The following is a 23,292-nucleotide window of genomic DNA, read 5'->3' as shown; positions in this document are numbered from 1 at the left end:
CCCCGCGAGGAGCATGCGCAGCAGCGCGCTCCCCTCGCGAAGCAGCTGGGACTGCAAATGGCACGTTGCTCGTATGGGGGTCAGTGGAGGGGAGGAGAGAAGTGAGCCTAGAGCGACCGCCCGCTGCTTCGCGCCTGTGGTGGGATGTTGCTCTCTTCGAAAGGTAGCGGATTATTTTTATTAGTATTATTCCGGGGCGGGCGGAGGACGTATGAGGGAGAGGAGTTGCTGCAGCTTCTTATTTCTCTTCTTCCCGCGTTTTGTGGCGTCTTGTGGGCCCAGTTTGGTGCTCCTAGTTCCTCTTATTTCTTCGAAAGTCCTGCTGGTTTTTCCAGAGGAGGCAACTCCCCTCCTCACGCTCTCTCTCCATGAAGGGAAAGCTGCAGGGATCGGGTCGGCCGGCGTTGTTCGGCTAGGTGAGAGAAAGCTGCGTCTCCCAGGTCGCCACACCCACCAGGTGCAAGGCTAAATCCCGCTCGGTATCGACCGAGGCAATGGCTAATACCTCAGTGGCTTCGCTCAATGGTCGGGCAACGACCGCAGCCCTTAAGACTGTGGGTGAAAGGTCGCCGCGTTTGGATTGCCGGCGGGCGGGGGGCAGTAAGGAGTGTATAAAACCACGCAGGGCGAAGAGAAAGCAAGGAAGGGACAGGTTTTTCCTTCCCCTCAGGGGTGCCAACTTGAATAAAATACAGTGATACTTCGGGCTAAGTACTTACTTCGTTCCGGAGGTCCGTTCTTAACATGAAAGTGTTCTTAACCTGAAGCACCACTTTAGCTAATGGGGCTTCCTGCTGCCACCGCTTCTTATCCTGAAGCAAAGTTCTTAACCTGAAGCACTATTTCTGGGTTAGTGTAGTGTGTAACCTGAAGCGTATGTAACCTGAATTGTATGTAACCCGAGATACCACTGTACTGCGGGGGGGGGGGGTAGGTAAGACTCGCCCCGCATAATCAAACACAAAACGTGGTGCACGCTTACTATTTGAACGGCAACATTTTAATGGGGGGGGGGGTGCCGTAAGGATTTCGGCCCCTAGGAGTTGGCTCCAATGCTTTCCCGCATAATACAGGGACCCAGGTTCATTGAATGAAGCCAGGGGTTGAGAGGTTCAGGCCCTGCGCAAGAAAGGGCTTCCTCACTGAGCGCATAGTTAAAATGTAGACTTTGGCGCCACAAAGGTGTGATGGGGACCCCGAGCTGAAATTAACTGAAAGAAATGTTTTGTGACCAATTTGTGGGGTGGGTTTGGTTTTTTTGTTGTTGTTTTTAAAGGCCGGTGGTCATGATGGCTGCACGTTTCCTCCAAATGGAGTCAGAAGCTCCAGGCCACTGAACACACCACATTATGCAGCCTATGAAAGTGTTTGTGGTATGCCTCTTCAGTGATAAAACAAAAAAAGTCATCGTGAAGCAAAGGAGCTTTTGAATTTATCAGAACTCTTTTTTCAGGCTGTATGTTAAACAAAACAACAACAAAAAGGCCCGAAGAAGACCAAGGAGATAATGTCAGACACTCTAGGAAGCAAATGACACTAAATGACAGGCTACCAAACAAATGTTCATAGATTCAGACTAATGGAATCCCATCCACCCCCCTAGCTCTCATAGCTCTGCTATATATGTCATCTAGCAGTTTGTTTTCTTTTGCATACTGTTGTGATCACTTCAAAAATGAGTGTTGCATTTCTAGTGAATTGTTTAAAATGCTTGTGGTAGCTCTTCAGGGGGTTTTATGTAGACTGGAAAATAATTAGGCCTTATTAACCTAGTATACAGTGCTTGTCAGCCTGTGGCTCTGCCATCTGATATCACCCGAAGATTGACCTTGAGTGTGTAGAAGTAACAAAAGTAACACAGCTGCAGCTGTAGATTTGTGACTGTCAATCAATACAATTATTCTCCAGTAAAACAGCGTAGTACTCAATTCACCAAACACCTCTTCGTGTATCTGGTGTGTAGAATAAGTAAGTGAAATCAGAGGGGGAAATTTTCCTAGAGTCCAGCTCTTCCCAACCAGGTTTATAAGTGGTCATTCTCATGTTCCTGTGCATACCTTTTTCTTTAGCAAGCGAGAGACCTGACATGAATTCATGTACTGTATTATGGATTATTATGGACCATCTGAAACCTCAAATGCTGAATATTTCTATATCTGTGCTCAGTGAAGTAGGTGTATGGAATTAATCCATGTTTGCCTTGAAGTTTATGAAATTTCAAGGCAGCCTTGAGCACCAACTTCATTCTGGGAGTCTGGGAAGCTTCAACACTGTTTCTGAGATCTAGTTGGCTAGGGAGCCTTGTATGGGTGAGCTATATCCAGCCTATCCCCAAATCAATTTTATAAATACTGTGTACCCTTCAATAAATACTGTTAGCATTTTTTCTACAGTTTAGGTATTGGATGCCTTCAATAGGGTAAGCTGTCTGTGTAGATCACCATCCCATCTCCAACCTGTCCTTTAATGGTTAGCTGGTTGCTATACTATGTCAAATAATCAGCTGGAACAAAGTGGGATAGCTCTGGCCTGGAGGCTTTTCCTAACTAGGTATCTCTAGTCAAAGGTAATGGTACCATCATATGCCAGATGAAAAATTTGTTCTACTGATCCTTGCTTCCTTGGTTTTGAAATATGTCCTCACTTTTATGCAGGTTTTACTCTAGCTGGAAGCTGAAGAATCCTTACACCGAATCAGTGGTCTGGTCCAGCGACTTTGGCCTTTGAAGCATCAGAAGTACAATGACTTGATCAGGAGCCTAATCAAACAAGTGATAAACTTTTAAGGATAAAGGCATTGTCCCTGTGATAGACTTTCTGTTTTTAAGAGTATTGGGAAAAGGTAAGCAATTCCTTTTTCTGTGTGTGAATAACCTAGCAATATGGTATTGGGACTGAAATTTTTTTGGCTAAGAAGTGACCAGATATTTTGAGATGTTATTCTAGAAAGTTGTTGTTGTTTAGTCGTGTCCGACTCCTCATGACCCCATGGACCAGAGCACGCCAGGCACTCCTGTCTTCCACTGACTCCTGCAGTTTGGTCAGACTTATGTTTGTAGCTTCGAGAACACTGTCCAACCATCTCGTCCTCTGTCGTCCCTTTCTCCTTGTGCCCTCCATCTTTCCCAACATCAGGGTCTTTTCCAGGGAGTCTTCTCTTCTCATGAGGTGGCCAAAGTATTGGAGCCTCAGCTTCACGATCTGTCCTTCCAGTGAGCACTCAGGGCTGATTTCCTTAAGAATGGATAGGTTTGATCTTTTTGCAGTCCATGGGACTCTTAAGAGTCTCCTCCAGCACCATAATTCAAAAGCATCAATTCTTCGGCGATCAGCCTTCTTTATGGTCCAGCTCTCACTTCCATACATGATAGCTTTAACTATACGGACCTTTGTTGGCAAGGTGATGTCTCTGCTTTTTAAGATGCTGTCTAGGTTGTCATTGCTTTTCTCCCAAGAAGCAAGTGTCTTTTAATTTCGTGACTGCTGTCACCATCTGCAATGATCATGGAGCCCAAGAAAGTAAAATCTCTCACTGCCTCCATTTCTTCCCCTTCTATTTGCCAGGAGGAGATGGGCCCAGTGGCCGTGATCTTTGGTTTTTTGTTTTTTTTGGTGTTGAGCTTCAGACCATATTTTGCGCTCTCCTCTTTCACCCTTATTAAAGGGTTCTTTAATTCCTCCTCACTTTCTGCCATCAAGGTTGTGTCATCTGCATATCTGAGGTTGTTGATATTTTTTCCGGCAATCTTAATTCCGGCTTGGGATTCATCCAGCCCAGCCTTTTGCATGATGAATTCTGCATATAAGTTAAATAAGCAGGGAGACAATATACAGCCTTGTCGTACTCCTTTCCCTATTTTGAACCAATCAGTTGTTCCATATCCAGTTCTAACTGTAGCTTCTTGTCCCACATAGAGATTTCTCAGGAGACAGATGAGGTGATCAGGCACTCCCACTTCTTTAAGAACTTGCCATAGTTTGCTGTGGTCGACACAGTCAAAGGCTTTTGCATAGTCAATGAAGCAGAAGTAGATGTCTTTCTGGAACTCTCTAGCTTTCTCCATAATCCAGCGCATGTTTGCAATTTGGTCTCTGGTCCCTCTGCCCCTTTGAAATCCAGCTTGCACTTCTGGGAGTTCTCAGTCCACATACTGCTTAAGCAGTATACTGCATAACCTTGCTAGCGAGTGCAATTGTGCGGTAGTTGGAGCATTCTTTGGCACTGCCCTTTTTGGAATTGGGATGTAGACTGATCTTCTCCAATCCTCTGGCCAGTGCTGAGTTTTCCAAATTTGCTGGCAATATTGAGTGTTGCACCTTAACAGCATCATCTTTTAAAATTTTAAATAGTTCAGCTGGAATATCATCATTTCCACTGGCCTTGTTATTAGCAGTGCTTTCTAAGGCCCATTTGACTTCACTCTCCAGGATGTCTGGCTCAAGGTCAGCAACCACACTACCTGGGGTGTACGAGACATCCATATCTTTCTGGTATAATTCCTCTGTGTATTCTTGCCACCTCTTCTTAATGTCTTCTGCTTCTGTCAGGTCCTTACTACTTTTGTCCTTTTATTATGGTAATCTTTGTACGAAATGTTCCTTTCATATCTCCAATTTTATTGAACAGATCTCTGGTTTTTCCCATTCTATTGTTCTCCTCTATTTCTTTGCATTGCTCGTTTAAGAAGGCCTTCTTGTCTCTCCTTGCTATTTTTTGGAAATCTGCATTCAATTTCCTGTATCTTTCTCTATCTCCCTCACATTTTGCTTGCCTTCTCCCTCCCGCTATTTGTAAGGCATCGTTGGATAGCCACTTTGCTTTCTTGCATTTCCTTTTCATTGGGATGGTTTTCGTTGCTGCCTCCTGTATAATGTTATGAGCCTCCATCCATAGTTCTTCAGGCACTCTGTCCACCAAATCTAAATCCTTAAACCTGTTCCTAACTCTTCCACTGTGCATTCATAAAGGATTTGATTTCGATTGTATCTTACTGGTCCAGTGGTTTTTCCTACTTTCTTCAGTTTAAGCTTGAATTTTGCTATAAGAAGCTGATGATCTGAGCCATAGTCGGCTCCAGGTCTTGTTTTTGCTGACTGTATAGAGCTTCTCCATCTTTGGCTGCAGAGAATATAATCAATCTGATTTCGATGCTGCCCATCTGGTGATGTCCATGTGTAGAGTCGTCTCTTGTGTTGTTGGAAAAGAGTGTTTGTGATCACCAGCTTGTTTTCTTGACAGAACTCTATCAGCCTTTGCCCTGCTTCGTTTTGAACTCCAAGGCCAAACTTGCCAGTTGTTCCTTTTATCTCTTGATTCCCTACTTTAGCATTCCAATCCCCTATAATGAGAAGAACATCCTTCTTTGGTGTCATTTCTATAAGGTGTTGTAAGTCTTCATAGAATTGGTCAATTTCAGTTTCTTCAGCACCAGTAGTTGATGCATAAACTTGGATTACTGTGATGCTAAAAGGTCTGCCTTGGATTCGTATCAAGATCATTCTATCATTTTTGAGATTGCATCCCAGTACAGCTTTCGCCCCTCTTTTGTTGACTATCAAGGCCACTCCATTTCTTTTACGGGATTCTTGTCCACAGTAGTAGATATGATGGTCATCTGAACTGAATTCGTCCATTCCCGTCCATTTTAGTTCACTGATGTCCAGGATGTCAACATTTATTCTTGCCATCTCATTTTTGACCACATCCAACTTACCAAGGTTCATGGTTCTTACATTCCAGGTTCCTATGCAATATTTTTCTTTACAGCATTGGACTTTCCTTTCACTTCCAGGCATATCCACAACTGAGTGACCTTTCGGCTTTGGCCCAGCCGCTTCATCAGCTCTGAATCTACTTGTACTTGTCCTCTGCTCTTCCTCAGTAGCATGTTGGACGCCTTCCGACCTGAGGGGCTCATCTTCCAGCGTCATAACTTTTATATGCCTGTTGTCTTTGTCCATGGAGTTTTTCTTGGCAGGGATACTGGAGTGGCTTGCCGGTTCCTGCTCCAGGTGGATCACGTTTGGTCAAAACTCTCCACTATGACCTGTCCATCTTGGGTGGCCCTGCACGGCATAGCTCATAGCTTCTCTGAGTTATTCAAGCCCCTTTGCCACAGCAAGGCAGTGATCCATGAATGGGTGCTAGAAAGTGGTTGCTACTAATTCAGTAGTAAACTAAGGATTTAGTTACAATATTTATAGATAACGTGAATTCCCTATGGAACTTGTATTCATAATATGACTCAAAGCTCTGCAGAACAAATTAAGCTAGTTTTGAGAGAAGTTATTAACCTGTTCCAACTCTTACTTGAGATGAAAGTTTACTCAGTTTTGATTTAGCATAAATTGATACCTGACCACTAGTGGCATTATTGTATACACATACAACACTAATAAAATCATAGTTGGAATGAATCATATTCTAGTTCAATTCATGCTCAGTACAGTACCTGCAATGCAGGATGCAACTACTACAGCATCTCTGGCAGATGGCTGAAATACATTCAGCTAAGGAGAGCCGCTCTTAAACTTAGCCAGTACATTAGCTCTTAGGACTAATTTGTGTTTGTGTCACATTGTGAAACAGAGAGCTCCAGCGAGTAAGAGAGCACTTTATATTTAGCTTGGTTGTATAGGGAATAGGAAGTAAAAGAAAATTAAGGCAACTTAGCTACAGTGAATGGTATGAAAGTAACCAACATTTTTAAAATATGCTTAGAAAATGTGTGGGATGAGGATCTAAAATTTCTTTTTATTGGAATTGCTTTGCTGTTTGATCAATAGATATTCTAAGATATATTTTTAGGAGCAGGGAATAAATGGTAACAAAGGCTTACTGGTCAATTACAGTAAGTTTGCCACACTAGTTGTAATCTAAGGAAGGTGCAGTAGAGGGCAGACCGTAACTTCAAATCAGTCTATCTGATTCCTCATCTGAGACAACATTACTAAAGTGCTGATCTTCAACCCCAATAAAATAATAAATAGAAACAAATACTTGGCCTTTTGTGACTTGCATGCATGTATACATACATATATAAGTCACAGCTGAAAACTAAAAGACCTTCCAGAACTGTGTCTCATGTAGTTGGAAAAATTATTGTGAAAGCCATGGTATATGCATAGAAAAGTTTAGGCATATATTCTGGGATCTTTAGTTCTTAAAATGTTCAAGATTTAGTAGGCAGTTGCTGCTTTTATGATTATCAAAGGTGTGTTCCTCTGAACCAAAGCCATGTCACATTACATGTTTGTACATTTATGTTACATGCATGCACACACATGAAATCATCAAGAAGCATGAACATTGTGAACCCAGAAAAAAATGGCACCACAAGGTTAGCTGCATGTTAGTGAAATCAAGTCTGATTAAAGAGGCAGGCAGTTAAAGTTGACCTGGAAATTGGATTTCTGGAGCAGCCATATTCTTGACGATTAAATGAGTGGGTTGTGAAGATAGAGTGGCCTTGGACCACACTTGCAAATTAGCCACTTGCTTGTGGTAAACTAAAAGGCAACTGGGTGTCTAGAATGGAAAATTCTGTCAACAACTTAGGACTCAGTTTTCTAAAATCTCAGTTCAGTTTTTAAGTTCTTTACATTACAGAATGAGTGACAACCTAATTTCCAGCTGTGTTTCCTTGCCATAAACCCATTCACCACCTCACCAATAGCAAACACCCCCTGTCTTTCCACCCACAGCCCTGCCTGTGGTAGTTTTTTCATACCCCATTCTAGTTATTTCATTCTCCATGCTCTAGGAGAGAATCACAATTTACTTTGACTTTTGCAAAAAGCACTTCAGTATCTCAATTCTGCTTCATACAGAAACCCTATATAGCACAATTCAAAACTGCATTCAAAAAATGATGGTGAAGTCTTTGCTTGTTTTATTCCTTTTTTATTTACAGGTGCGGGGTTCATTACGTTACAAATTCTTGCTCCGTGACAAGTTCCCCAGGCTTATAGCTTGTTAAATGAAGTTCAAATTCTGCTTGTGAAGAAGGTTTGAAACAAGTTATAAGCCCAGGGAACTTGTCGCGGAGCAAGGGGAAGTCGTGAAGTAAAGGACCCCGCACCTGCAAATAAACAAGGAATCAAGCAAGCAAAGACGTCATGTTTTTTTGAATGAAGTTTTGAATTGTGTTCAATAATACTTCATTCCCCCCCCCCCCCTTTGTATCATTTCGTACAAAAACCCAACAGGAAAAGAACAACTCTTGCCTTTTTCCTCTGTGGAGGAAAGAAGCAGTAGATGTTTCTCTTCCTGTTTAGTTTTAGCATGAGGTGGTCCTGGCACGTTCCCCAAAAATCTTCCTACGGGCAATGTCCTTCCTGTACTCTGTAGAGGGAAAGAGAGGTGGCTTCTATCCTGCAAGCTGAGCTTTTTACAGAAAACTCCTTCAACGTCTATCTACAGCTTCTTGTAAAAACCCAACAGGGAGTGAACCAAGGGGACAAAGGTGTAGTTTCTTTCCTTTCCTGACAGGTTTTTGCGGGAGCCAGCAGCAAATCATTGCTTTTGATTTCTGCAAAAGCCCTACTCTCAGGAGAGCAACAACCTTCCTTTCACCTATCCACCCAATTGGAAGGGAGGAATAGTTGGACTGTGTAGAATGTTAGCATTACAAAGTGCTGTTTGTACCTTTTGCAGAAACACATGGTGGCAATGGGCTTCGCTTGTAAACACAGCCAAAATTTGCAGGCTGATGAATAATTGTACTAATATTAATTCTCCTCTTTTGAGCAAAGTTTTTACCATTGTGGTATAACAATGTAACAGTTGATTTCAATGTATTACAGTAGCCTACAATGTATTTGTTATTAATTTTAACAGTTTTCCTGTCAATGTTTCCTAGGAGCTGTATATAACAGTATCTTCAATATGCTGTTGCCATCAACCAAAATGCAGAAACCATTTCAGCTGGTGTACAGGACATATTGGATGCCTTATCGCAGCTGTATCTTTCCATTCTTAAAAGGAAAAGCCTCCTTGCTTAATACTAGACAGAAAATGGTTTCCTTGGCGTTGAGCTCCCAGCACCAGTGTCTACATGCATCTGCTGCTGTTTGTGTTTCCAAAGAAAGGCAATTCTTGGCCATGGCATCATCCCAGCTAGAAGACCATCGCAATAAAGAACTGGAAAGAGAAATTCATACCAAACCATCTGGTAACTTAGCCCAGAAAGACTCTGTAGAACCAAACTCTGTAGAGCTTGATCCCTTACAAGACAAATCTATTAGTCTCGTGCAGAGATTCAAGAAAACTTTTAAACAGTATGGCAAAGTTATGATTCCAGTGCATCTTTTGACTTCCAGCATATGGTTTGGAATTTTTTACTATGCAGCTTTAAAGTAAGTGATGAACTCATAATCACTATATTTATTAGTCATAGGCAAATCTTTACAGTAATGCGCCCAATCACTTATGCAGTGTGTGAGATATACACACACATATGCGCACGCAACCTTCCATTACAGATATTATTAAAACCCCAAGTTCTAAAAGCATATGTAACATGTAATGGTCTATTCCAGTAATCTTCCATCCAATTTCTTAATTTTTATCATGCATTTTGTATGGTGGTCACCCAACTTTGATTAGGCTGCAACTCAGGTATGTGTCCCATATCACCAGTTGAGGACAAGATATTCTGTTGCACATAACATTCCAATATTTTAAAGAGTATGTATGTGTAGATCACTATTGCTTGTACTGCAGGTGCACAATTTTCCTTCCAAAATGATGGGACTACCTGGGAAAGTACTCTAGAAGTTTTCTCTGTCTCATATTTTTGAAGTATTTTTCTTTTTCTACATTTTCTGTTCATTGTGAAGTCATGTACATTGCCACTCTTGTTATCTGGTACCTGGTTATAGAGCTCTGTACCTTGCACTTTGATTTCAATATCAGAGATGAACTAAGCTTATAGATCATTCATACAGAAGTCCACTCCTGGTTTGCTTTCTTCATTTCAACAACATAATTTAGGTGACAGAATTCATTTTGATATTGCTATTGTTAAACAACTAAGTCTAAACCCTTGAATATTCTATTGAAAATCAACCAGAAATCTGACAGTTGATCTTGATCCTCTGGTTTAAAGTATTACAACTGGGAATATCTTCTGAATGATCTCTCTTGACATTTTCCTCTTCATTGGCCACTAATGCTTGAATCTGCACTTTATACTGGTGCAATAAAAGTTTGATTGATTGCAATACAGTAAGCCCTCAACTTATGCAGGAGTTACTTTCCGAGCATTGCGCCTGAAGCCAAAATTGGTTACAGTCAAAACCCATAGAGTGCAATAGTGGGTGAGATTGCCCCCAACATGTCTGCCCCCTTTTATTTTTTATTGTTCAAGTGCATAAATCTGAATGAGTGTTCAGTTAAATGTGCATAGGTTTCAAGTGTACTGTATTTATTGTTAAATATAAAAATCTTTTATTCTGCAGTCTTGTCAGAATAAATGTTTATAAGGTTGTTAGCACTTTATTCATTTTAATCTCTTTCTTTCACAGAGGAATAAATGTTGTTCCTTTCCTCGAATTCATAGGGTTGCCTGAAAGCATTGTAAATATTCTAAAGCATTCTCAGAGTGGTAACGCATTAACTGCCTATGCAATGTATAAGGTAAGTACTTGCAAAGATTTCTTAATTTCATCTGCAACGTCGTCCATAAAAATATTGATCATGTAATCATATAATGAAGGGGCTACAGCCCACTGATTAACCCTGCAGTCTGTTATGACCAAGGCTGTGAACTTCTGAAATAAAAGTCACAGCTGTGAATAAATTTATTCAAAGTAGATCTTGCCACAAGAGCTCAGGGTAGGTAACAATCCTGTGGTTATGAAGAAGACAGATTCCAAGTCAACAATTGGAAATACTATTTACAGGGCATCATGAGAGATTTAAATGTGGACATAAAGCATTTTAAGAGTTGTACTATGAAATAAGTGGGTATTTTTAACAGTTTTCTGTAAACTGTACGTAATGTAGCTGAGGAACACCTTACTTTACCTGCTATTTTCTCTCTAAGTCCATCCTCTCGAGCAAAACGTGGTGTAAAATTTGACTCTTCACCATTGTCAAACACTTGTGTCACAGTAAGGAACGAAAGACCTCTCAGTTGTTGACGCATGTGGGTTTAGGCAATTATGGGATATTCTCTGCTTTGCTGTGTTGCTCCAGGAACCTTATTTACACTAACTTGTAATTCCAGACTTGCAAAAAAGCCAGTCATTTTGTTGTCCTTTAAGCTGCTAGCTATTTCCCCACTCTTGGCTCTGCTTTTTCATTTCCTATCACCTTGTTATAATGAAGAAAGCCTGTTGAACAGCAAAGTTGCTTGGCTGATTTTACATGTGCTTATTTATCTCTGTGTGTTCCTGCCTGAAAGTGCTTTCGTTTATCATCAGTGCATCCAGGGATAAGGAACTTCCAGATGCTCAGCTCTCTAAGTTGCGTCTTCCCTGACCATTGGCCATGTTGGTTTGGGCTGATGGGAGTTGTAGTAGTTCTGGATTTTCCTTTCTGAGTAAGGCCATGTGTGTTCCTCCTTCCTCTCCTCAGAATTAGATCCTGTAAGTTCTGGAGGCAATAGAAGATCAGTCCTTCCATTAGTGTGTCACCATGAAAATACAATGCAGCACTAATGGTGTTGGTTTGTCTTTTTGCATTTATTTGTAAGACCAGTTGAATGCATTAAGAGGAGTACTTGTGAACCAATGAAACACTATCTTAAACCATGATATTGGTGAACTTTTGAGTGGCAAGGCACTTCCTCCATTTCCCATATGTGAAATGGGAATAATAATGTCGTACCTTGGCCGATTTGTTCTGAGAATGAGCAAGATGAAAGTGCTAGATACATGGTATCAGTATTAAGTAGGGAGTTGTTCTCCCACTGATTCACATGTCTTAGATATTTCTCTTGTCTGTTCCGTGAGAGTCTGACTTGTGTTCTCAGTTGCTAAGGAGACTATAATTGATTAGATTTTTTTCTTTTCTTTCTATTGGAAGCCCTACTGCTATTAAAATGAATATGACCAAGTCCAGTAAGAATGAGATCTAAAAATCCCACTACTTCTTTCACACCCAAGAGGTTAGGTTTTAATCTATTTTGTTGCTGTTTTTCATACAGTGATTTTAAGATGCATCTAAGGATACAATACAAAGGGTGAAGATCTAACCCTAGATCTGTTGACATGAGAGATGTGACAGATCACTGGTTTAGCCTGCAGGCTCTGTGCTCAGCCTGGTAATTCCAGCATAAGTCCCCAATCATTAATCCTGGCTTAGTGCCGAGCCCAGACTGACGTAAACCTTGGAAAATGGGCAGGGAGGTGAGACCAGGGAGAGTGAACTTAATGCGGGATCCTAACTCTATTCTGTTTGCTCATGTAACCTGGCAACGTGGCGGAATTTATGCTTTGTTTCCCCTCTGCTGGTCTTAGGCTGGTTTAACCAGCAGTAGCCTTGCTCCTGAATGGATCTCGCTTCCCATACGTAGGACTAAGGCAGGAATTGCCACTTTTTTCAGAATTGAAGAACAATATTGGAAATTATTTTACCTTCTCAAAAAGAATAAATGTGGGATTTTTTGTCTTTTAGTTTTTGTTCTCTCAATTTGAATTTTAACAACAGCTTTGTTTTGCTGCATGGATACTGAATTGCTTTAATTGCTTTCCTCTCTCAATAGAATTTGCTGTGCTCTGTCTTAATGCTTTTTATTTTTCTTTCACCTGCATTTCTCACGTCATGCCACTGGCTAGCCTTTTATTAAGATCTCTGAGCTTTAATTCTACTGCCAGGTGCTAAATATTTTCCAATAAGACACTATCAAGTAAAGTGAGAGCTTTTTCTGATGCAAGAGGCAGAAAGCATTTATAAGTAGATACAAAACTGCCAAACCATCAGCTTTCATTGAAGTAGGAATTAGTATATGTCCTCCCACTGATTTCCTGATGATATGTCATTATGTGGAACTCAAAACTGGGAACAAAGATTTGGGTGGGAGTAAAGAGCGAGCACACAGGGTACAAGATTAGAAAGGACAATCAAAAGCATATAAAGATCTTGTTTAGTCCTTACATAGATAACATCATCTTCATGCTTTGAAAATGTATTCTTTGAAAAAGCTTCACACTCTACTGAAGTCACTCTTCAAGATTAAACCTGTACAGTCGTACCTCGGCTCCCAAATGCCTTGGGAGTCGAACATTTCAGCTCCCAAACAATCAAAAACCATAAGTGATTGTTCCCATTTTGAACATTCCTTTGGAAGCCAAACATCTGATGGTGCTTCCGTGGCTTCATATTGGCTGCAGGAGATTCCTGCAGCCAATCAGAAACCGCATTTTGGAAATTGAACGGACTTCTGGAACGGATTCTATTCAACTTCCAAGGTATGACTGTATTGCTTTGCCACACTATAGCATAGCTAACTTTCAAAGCAAGATTCCATTTTTTTCTTACTTAAGCAGGGCTTTAGAACTGTCAACCTTCAGAAACTTTAAGAAAAGCACAGTAATGCAGACAGAACTTAATGAGCTTAGTAACTTTTGTGACATACCTTCTGGATATTAGCAGTCATTTATTGTCCATCATCTCAAGTATATAATGCTGGAGAATTCATCCTTTTTCTGTAGAAGGCTGCAGTCATAAGTCCTTCAAGCAGACATACGATTGGACACTAAATAACTTTGAACAGAACTAGGAAAGTTTATTTCTGCAAATTCTGATGCAAGCTGACCTGTTCAACAATATCTGGCCTGATGTGCAGATGGGAAATTAACCTTTGGATTTTACATGTCTCTAAATATTGTAATATGGTTCTCAGCTGAGAAAATAATTTAAATGCATATTTTAGGATGAAATAAGTTTAGGAAATAAGCACACTGAAATAAAAGCATGTTTACATATATATTTTTGATCAGAATAAGTATTTAAATATGAATTTTCATGCAGGTTTTTAAAGTTGCAGATGTATGCTGAAACAGGACAGGATAGACTTCTCAGTGAGCACGTGCAAAATTGAAGTGAGACAGAAATAGACTGATCAATCCCTAAACAACTTCAGTTAGTAACGTCTAGAGGATGTGGCAGAAGGTTAATAAGCCCACAATATATGTCTGATTTATTGCCCTCTCCTTAAAATACTTACCATAACAGAGTAATGCAGCATTGTTTCAATAAGGAATGAAAAGGTACCCTGACCACTGTCTAGCCTTCATATGCTCATGTTATCCTAAAGATACTTCAACCTAATTGTCAGTTTCTTTGATATAGAATAGCTGCTGCCTTACCATGTAAAGCTTGTTGTGACTTGCACACTAATCCTATTTCCTAGTGCTTCACTTCTAAAGGATCAGGTTTAAGGGTCTGGAGGGGGCATGATCTAACTATATTGTTGCTAGCAACTATTGCTAGTTCAGCAGCATCCTCACTGCTGCTGCTGCAGTATTTGTCAGCTCCTGTCAGGCAGCAATACTTACTTCTACAAGGGAAGATCTAAAAAGACTGCCCCATATCTTGTGTTCATTTAGCAACTGGAAGGTATACTGAAGCTTGGGAAAACTCGCACATATCTTTTCAGAAAGTAGGAAACTGGGATGGGAGGGAGAGTTTTCCTGCCAGGGTAAGGATGGTGCTTTAGCTTAAGAAGTACAAGTAGTTTTTGTGCTGCTGCAGCTAACAATGATAGACGTGTCAGGAATTTTGTCTGGTAAGAGGAATTTGCCATTGAAGTTATACATGTATGTGTATTTCCCTCCCTCTTACTGACAAGATTGCAACTCCGGCCAGATACACAGTGACTTTAGGAGGGACATCTATCACTGTAAAGTACCTTCGTAAGCAAGGCTACATGTCCACACCACCTCTAGTCAAGGACTACATTCAGGATCGAATGGAAGAAACGAAAGAGCGACTATCGGGGAAAATGGAGGAAACCAGAGACATGATTAGTGGCAAAATGGAAGAAACAAAAGAGAGGCTGACTGGGAAGATGGAAGAAACAAAAGAGAGGATAACAGAAAAGATACAAGAAACAAAAGATAAGGTTTCATTTATAAAAAAGAAAGAATAGGAAAATTGGCGGCAAAACCAAAGCATTTATAACTCTTTAGCAAATGTGGAATGTATACACTTGCTGCTTTTTGTTTCTGCTTGTTTTAGATGTTTTGGGCTGATTAGAAAGTGCCAGAGATTTGAAAACTAAAACAATAACATCTAAGGCTCACACCCAACTTTAAAAAATTGTTGCAATATTTTCAAGTGTTAGGATTTGGGACCATAGCTAGGTCCCAAAGTGGGGTTCTGTGGTCTGCCTAATTATTACCAACAGTCTTGTCTGGATCTTTGTGGAGGAAGAACAAAGTTATCTACACATCTGATATGAGCTGACCTCTTTGTCACTGTTAAGTGTCTTGGAAGCAACGTATGAGAATGTTTGGGTCATGTACACAAATGTATTTTGGAGATGGTGTCAATATTTGTAAATCATTTAATCATAATATTCTTAAAAGATCAGGTAATTATAAAATATATATTACTGCTATATTCTTATAAACAGTTTACTGAATGGTGTGTGAGAGACTGTAAAATGATACTAAACTTAATTGTATATTTCAAATGTGCAATTGGATTGATTATTCCACTGTTAGACTAAAAATGTCATGCCATCATTAAAAGTTTTGAAAATGGAGAAGATAAACCTACCTCTGCATATGAATAGTAATTTACATTTTCATCATTGTGTTTAAAGACTGATAGGTGCTGCTGCCTTTTACATTGAAGAATCCTAGAAAATTTCCACAAAACTTCAACATTACTATACTGTTGAGTACTATAGAGTAATCTAAATTTTACAGGTGTGATTCTTATGATTCCCATGTTGTTGTCATTTTCTGTGGGTGGCGGTCAGTTAAGTTTTACTCAGAGTAGACCCATTGAAATTAATGGCCCTGGCTTAGCCTTGTTCATTGGTTTAAGTGGGTAATCTTTGAGTAAATCTTCATTGAATGCCATCCAAAGTTACCTGTTCTGTCTGAAGCATAACATGGCATTTCAGTTTTCTATGATTTTGTTTTTTAAAGTGCTTATAAGCTGGAATATAAAGGAGTACTGCATTGGAGTGGGAGATCCAGAAACTCATGGTGCACCCTTTTAACCTCTTGTGTATGTATACCACTGCTTGTGCTGTGACTGGTGGAAAAAGGAGCCAGTGATAGGATTGCACCCAAAGCAACAAACATTTTTTGCAATCTGGTTACCTTTAAAGTATATGAAGGAAGATATGTATTTGTCAGTCTATTTCTAGACTTGCTTCTTTTATTTCTGTCAAGTTACCAGAAAGCATCTGTAGAGTTAATTTCATAAAGGCCCTCTTTCAGGGACATTGTGAGAGATGTTGCGAGATTGATGGCAGTCCAGGAGGCATCTGCAAAGTCCATTGCCAAAATGTGCTCTGACTTTTTCATGCTACTGATTTAAGGAATTGTTTTCTTTAATGCTTTCAAGTATAAGAGGGAAGCACTTACCAACAAACCATCTTGTGCAGAGCAATTAAGACTTTTGAGAGTTACACTACTACAGGGTGAGTCCTTTAAAAGAGGCCCCGTGGATACAGAGTACTCATGTTCCACGGGACCTCTTTTAAAAGACTCACCCTGTATAAGAGTTCAAAGACAGTATTGTACAATGGTATAAATTGCTCCCCTCTTTACATGGTCAGTTTTCAATGGTGAGGCTGAACTTACTGCCACTTGTGTCCCAGACTGAGTTTGTTGAATCAATCTTCCAAGTGTTCACCATACCCTTTTTCTTCCAAGGCAGTGTGTTTCCTTTGGTCCCAATTGTGCAGGATGAGCACCACTCGACACTGCATGTTCATCCTGGCATTACTGTATTAGTTCAACTGAACTATCCAAAATACCCCTGATATGAATTTTTCTCCTTTCTCTCATCACATGGAAGATGAATTGCCAGTGTCATTCTGGCAGCTGGCAATGAGGATTTTCTGTGTACAGCAGGAAGAAAAATATGTGATAAAATAGGTAGTTGTATCCACCACCAGGTGTAATGCTTTTATAAGCATGCTTTGTGAATGGGACTGGATGCACGAGAGAGAAGACATTGGCAGTTGGCTTTTTGTCTTCCCTTTGTCTTTCTTGTATCTTTTAATTGTGTGAAAGGATTATGGGAGAAAATGGCTATGGATAAAATATTCAAAAAGGTGGAGGTCAATACAGCATGAACATTTGCCACACCAATTTTAAATTGCTTTAACTGCAGGTGTCAAACTGGGGCCTCCCCTGTTGCAGAGATTTGAATCAGCAGCCATTTTCACAAAGTTTCTTAGCATATGTAATAAAGCTGAAAATAACAAAAGCAACATGAAAGCAAGGCACGTGGCCAGCATCGGGAGATGCAGGGAACTGTGACCAAGGTTGTGCCCCCATATATTTGGGTCAAAAATAAGCAGCCCTAAAATAAGTCTGAATTCAAAGTGGGCACCTGCTTATTAATGAGATATGGTTTACCTGGCCTTGTACCCTCATATGTATTGGCTTGCTTTTTCCTAGGTAGATGTGTGGATCTTGCTAGAGGAAAGCCCCAAAGGTTGATACTTAGAACAGCATACTTCAGAAAGCAGCACTGAGGTCATGAGGTCATCACAACGTGCAAGGACAGTATAGTCAAAAATAAGAGCCATGGCTGGAAGTGAAGTACCACCATGGCCTTAAGTGCAATATTTATTTTATTTTTCCACAAAGAGCATGTTGGAGAGTTATGCTGTCAGATGTCAATTGCATGGATGTTAGCTTTCACCCTAGTACAGAGCTGGCCACTTTTACCTTTGCATATATAATACACATAAAATAGTACAGGGGGGAAATAGATTTCTAGGCTGCAGTCCTCTATTTCTGAATCGACTTTCCCTTCCTTGTCTCTGTACTTTTAAGCCAAGTTTAAAAGAATATATTCTGGTTTAATGTCAGTCTATTTAAAACGAAACAATTCCATCCTCTTTCTTGAAATAAAATTTGTGTTTTGTTGTAGTGATAACACCTAGGACTTAAAAATAATATTGGGGTGGGATGTCACACTGGTGTAAATGGAAGCAGTATCTGCATGCTGCTGCTGTGCTTGATCATTCATTTCAGTGTGACTTTCCCTGGCTCTCTGTGCCAGCCACACTGAAGGAAGATGGCAAAACCACAATATTTGGTGAAATGTTCTGTTTCATCCGCTATCCAATTTATTCCTTGACAAGTTTGCCTTTTTCTTATATCCACTGTAGATGGATCTTGCTGGAATAAATTTTGCAAAGTACCATTATTAAAGTACTCATGGCACATCATTACTGTCTGTGGGTTCTTCTTGTGTCACTGGCTGAGAGGATCTGTAAGTTATAACTCCCTTTCACCGTCCTCCAATATGCTTTAAACATTATGCTGATATAGATATAAGTTGTGTGGAGTATATGCTTTTGAAAAGCAATTATCTTTTAAATGATTTTTTTTCCTCATAACTTTTGTATCCTTACTGTGGAAATAATTGTGCTGAGACTTTTGCTTAGAGTTTGCAGAGATGTTATTCTAATTTTCCCTAAGCACTAATGATACTCTTCTGAAAAATAAACTTTTGCTTGTGAAATGGTTGTAATATTAAATTGCATCACAACCATTCTCCACTTGGTCCCTAATAACTAGTTTGCTGTTACAAATTTTCTTTTGAATTGTTTTCTTTACCACTGTAATTATCTTTGTGACTCCCATCCAAAAGAGAAAACAGACAAATGGAGAAAGCTCCACTGGACCCAAGCCATTTGCTTCAAACACCTTGTGGCCTCATGTATTCTATATGAATTACATAATTCAATATGAGGGGAGGGAACTTGCTTCATAGCAAGAGCGCCAAACATCATGGCTTTTCATTCATTCTTTGGTGAAAGGGTTCTGTTTTAATACTTCAGTTAAGCACAAATCCATAATATTTCCCTCCAAATAACTGGTACTAATTCCAACAAATTTCTCCAGAAAAGTATGGATCAGACTGTGCTATGTTATCTTCTCACCTGAATCAAAACATTCTGCATACAACGTTATGTGAAGGCATCTTTAGTGAAATAAATTTCTCAGCTGCTGGTGCCAGCAGTGATTCAACTGAAGAGAGCATTATCAAGACTTGTTTTGTACAAGTATCATAAAGTGTTTCCTGGCATATACCAAAGTGATCGATACTAGTTCAACCAGCAGAGCAATCCTAAGGTGGTAGGGGCTGGTGTAGTAGCAGACCTCCTTTTCCATGCAGAGAGTAGGACACCTGCAGGATCAAACAGTTCTTCAGCCATCTTTTCTTGGAGCCTGGTCTTGTTCCTTTAATTTCTTAAACAAAATACTATAAAGTACTTTTTAGATGCACAAAAGTTTTTGTCACCATTTTTAGAATAAGTATTAAAACAGCATGAGACACTTTGGTATTTCAGCACTACTAGGTTGTCAAGTTTCTGTCTAACATAACTGTTATGAACAAACAAGCTTTGTAACAGGAGTATTTTACTGAGAAAGTTTCAGACTTTGGAAATGGTCAGATGTAAAGATCTCTCTGGGCAAGTTTTCATAAGTATACTGGTCTGAGGCTTAAACATCACATGATAGCAATTGCATAAATGCTTCCTCTGCCATATGATCAAGGGTCTGGAAACCAAGCCTTATGAGATGCATGATTGCATCTCTCATGTTGTTTCAGCCTGATGGAGATCCAGTCAACTTTCTATTACTGCACCTCGTATGTGAATTAGCATTTTCATAAATCCAGGACTAGTTTGGGTTTAAAATCGAAGCTTCCGTGCTTTGCAATACAACATCTGCTTAGAACTGGAACCTGAACAAGGCCCACAAAGTCAATAATTTATTCATCCATCATAGCCTATCCAGGTCACTCCCTGTGTCCCTAGAGTACCTGGGAATTCAACAGCCATGCTTACTTGGCATCTGATTTTATTTTAGCTTGGAAGCTACATCTCATGAACTTGCTGCCTGTCTCGCTGAAACAAGATGCTAGATAATGTGTGCACAGAATCTGCATGCAACAGACTCCCAGGTAACCTGATTTCATATTGGCATAGCCTTTGTGTTTTTTCCTCCTTTCTATGACTTTTCTGTCAGGTTTGTTTAATGTTCTGGTCTTCTGGTTATGTGTGATCCCTTTGGGTGGTTTGCTTAATAAAAATCAAGCTCTATCCTTCTGCATAAATCGTTTACTGTCACCCATAATAATAATTACAGAATCTTAATTACCTCTAGCAATTATGTGGCTAGTCTGATGAGGACAATTCTGTAAGTAGAAAGAACACATCTTGATTGTATAAGCCTGCAAGCAAGCCTGTAACATTGAGTTTGTTTTCTAGCCTGATTAATTGATGAGACAATCACAGGCGACTCTGTGCATTAATATAAACTTGGTTTGTTGTTTTTAAAGGGAATTGTCAGCTTTTTTAAAAAAGAAAAAAGAAAACATACAGTGTAGTGGTAGATTTTTATTAAGGGGATGTATTTGGACACGCAAATGTGACTAGAATAATAATAAATAATGGAGAACTTGTCCACCACAATGTAAGTAATGCAAGGTAGACAAAAGGAGAAGTCAACAGCTTTTCATTACTGATAACTATTCTCTAATGACTCTAGGATTGACTATAGCCAGGGTTAACACTGATATTGTGTGTGTGTGTGTGTGTGTGTGTGTGTGTGTGTGTGTGTGTATTTTAAGGTGATGTCTTGGTTATATCAAGCAGTACCTTGGGGTAGGGAGTAGCATTAGAGCAGGAATTGCCACGTTGAGACTTGTAGTCCAACATTAACTGATGGGTTGCCCACATTAGCCATTCCTGCTTTCATATATTAAGGTCTGGAGAGCAGAGGATATAGATGAGAAAGAATAACAAATCTGTTATACATTCAAAAGGAAAGAAACTAAATAAATAGGAGGCCAAACGTCAGTGGTGGACCAGAAGGCATTGTACAGATAGATTATAATGGTGCTTATCAACTATATTTCCATTTTTAAGAATAAATTTACAAGTATTTACCATTTTTACCCATCACAACTTAAAGCGGAAATTGATGGAGTACATTAATTTGACGTAGTAAATTTGGAATTGACTAGAGTTGTTGTTTAACTCCAATCATCATTGGGACAACATCCCACCCCCAACCTCTGTTATGCAGGCCATAAATTTTCAGATGTTTGAACGTCTTTCCACATGGAACATCTTGAGATTCCATGGAGGAACAGCTTCATGACCTCCCTAGTTACAGATGCCCCTTCCCTGCACGGAAAGGGCCGTAGAGCATCAACTTTACATGCAGAAGGTTGCAGCTTCAGTCCTAGGCTTCTACGGGTAGGGCTGAAACATCTGGAGAGCCACAACTAGTCAGACTAGACAACACTGAGGTTGCTGGAGGTGGTGGCGGCTACTAGGCATGTTGGCTATGCTCCGCTTCCACAGTTGGAGTAAGTCATGCTGAAAGCCAGTTGCTGGAAAGCATGCTCTGATATTACTTGGGGATTCCCTACAGGCATCTGGTTGGTCACATTGAGAACAGGATGCTGGACTAGCTGGCTCAAGCCAGCGGCTCTTATATGTTATGTACCCTGTTAGGTGTTTGTTGGAAGATCCTTTGAATACCTTGCTCTTTTGTAATCTGGCAGTGGGTTGATGCTGTGGTCTTAGGTGCTAGTGCAGACATCCCCAACCTTCGGCCCTCCAGATGTTTTGGACTACAATTCCCATCATCCCTGACCACTGGTCCTGTTAGCTAGGGATCATGGGAGTTGTAGGCCAAAACATCTGGAGTGTCGCAGGTTGGGTATGCCTGTGCTAGTGCTATCTGATTAGTTTAGCTAGCAAGGAGGCTGGAGAATTTTTAGCCATGTCATTCACGTTTAGAAATTCTCTCCCCAGAGCATTTCACTCCATACTGGCTTTCAGAAAATTTGTGAACAAATAAACCTTTTGTATGGGTGTGCACTTGGATATTGATCATTGTCTTGCAATAGGTCGTGGTGGTTTTTTAGCCTGCTATGGTTGTTGTATGGCTTCTGGTTTTATTGATGTGTTTAACTGGCTGGTTTATTGATTGTTGTAATGCCATGTTTGCTACCATAAGGGCACATTTTGGGGCCACGTGTGGGCTATAAATTTCAAACATGAATAAATAAAGATAAATCAGCCCAACCTTAAGAATTGCTAGCCTCAAGCATAGGAACTTGTAGGCGCCAGCGATGAGACCTGCTCCACAGACTGTGTCTTAAGAAAAGCACTAACAGCTAGAAGTATGTATCCCATAACAATACAGTAAGGGGTGTGGAGAAGAAGGTGCAAGTAGAAGACCATGCTCAAGTGCATCATGCTTTTGAGGAGGACTTAGCAGATTTGAAGCCTTGTTGCTGCTGCTCCTACAATGTGCATCAGCCAGAGCATTAAAGCTGCCACAATAAGTGAGGTTTACTTTCCAATTGGTAAATGGGCTGCAATAAGATTTTGACTTTGAAAAGAGCACATATCCCAGTTGGCAACTAAAGGGCTTGATTTTAAAAATTATGTAATCCCATTCATGCCAATGAGCTCAAATCACATTAAATCCAAATCCCCTGCCTTAACTGAAGTGTCGATTGGTCCTAGCTACTTCAGTGACAACTAAATAGCCTTAAATCTGAGTACTTTGATTTAATTAGGTTGGGAATCCCATGAGAGACACTTATTTTGCTGGACTCGTTTTCTGGTTATCAAACAAGAGAACAACAGAATGACCATTCCCTGGGCACTTTGAGGATGACTTGTTAAAGAGAGATATATTTATTTTTTAAGACTTTTGGAATCACATTGTTATCCATGCTGAGCAGTGGTGCAGTGTGCCCTGATCCTCAGTCTCTGAAGCATTTCAAGCCTGGGAATGTCACATTTACCATGAACGGATAGGGGAAGGATGTACACACACACACACAAACAGGGTGGGGGGAAAGAATCTTTTCTGTAGTGAGAAGAATAAAACTGGTTTCTTTTCTCTTTTTTCCTTGCTAAGAGATTCCTGCTGTGTAGGGTTAAATGTAGGTCAAGCTGTCTGAGCTTGTGTCTGCGATCTGCAGCACACTCAACACTAGATTAAATTGGGATTTTCCACTTACTCAACTGTCAATCTCCGTAATATCGGTAAAAGTTAAATTAATCAGGAGTGAGCAGGGCCTGGCTCTCAAGGGGGCTTCTTGAGCTC

The 23,292-nt window shown here is 40.2% G+C and overlaps 1 protein-coding gene and 1 long non-coding RNA gene across 6 annotated transcripts; one reads left to right on the top strand and one right to left on the bottom strand.

Annotated features, from left to right (window-relative positions):
- The first annotated feature begins 12 nt into the window (after positions 1-12).
- Positions 13-18,374, top strand: FAM210A (family with sequence similarity 210 member A). 5 transcript variants are annotated; one of them, XR_014566212.1, is made up of 7 exons: positions 13-163; positions 2,655-2,842; positions 8,862-9,357; positions 10,528-10,639; positions 14,799-15,882; positions 16,108-16,189; positions 18,315-18,374. XR_014566212.1 is itself a non-coding variant. In XM_083747053.1 (5 exons), exons 3-5 carry the CDS (start codon positions 8,888-8,890, stop codon positions 15,096-15,098), a joined length of 882 nt encoding a protein of 293 aa, XP_083603179.1. In that variant the 5' UTR covers positions 13-163; positions 2,655-2,842; positions 8,862-8,887; the 3' UTR covers positions 15,099-18,374. The 5 variants fall into 5 exon arrangements, 1 of the variants encoding a protein (XP_083603179.1); XR_014566211.1 differs by lacking the exon at positions 16,108-16,189; XR_014566213.1 differs by having other exon boundaries at positions 16,108-18,374.
- On the bottom strand, positions 9,806-14,799 carry LOC310848268. The gene is made up of 2 exons (XR_014566251.1): positions 13,103-14,799; positions 9,806-11,599 (listed from the first exon to the last, which is right to left on the bottom strand). It is a non-coding gene; the product is annotated as an uncharacterized lncRNA (long non-coding RNA).
- Positions 18,375-23,292: the final 4,918 nt, after the last annotated feature.

Source organism: Podarcis gaigeae (genome assembly GCF_964106915.1).
Source record: "Podarcis gaigeae genome assembly, chromosome: 7".
NCBI lineage: Eukaryota > Metazoa > Chordata > Lepidosauria > Squamata > Lacertidae > Podarcis > Podarcis gaigeae.
Note: the sequence above shows the minus strand (reverse complement) of the source record. Positions and strands in the feature narration are given on the sequence as shown.

Bases quoted from the DNA above. Each gene is read 5' to 3' on its own strand.
- FAM210A (XM_083747053.1), top strand. From the start codon at position 8,888: ATGCTGTTGCCATCAACCAAAATGCAGAAACCATTTCAGCTGGTGTAC. The intron at 9,358-10,527 runs GTAAGTGATGAA...TTTCTTTCACAG, and splicing joins TTTTACTATGCAGCTTTAAA to AGGAATAAATGTTGTTCCTT. The intron at 10,640-14,798 runs GTAAGTACTTGC...CTTACTGACAAG, and splicing joins CTGCCTATGCAATGTATAAG to ATTGCAACTCCGGCCAGATA.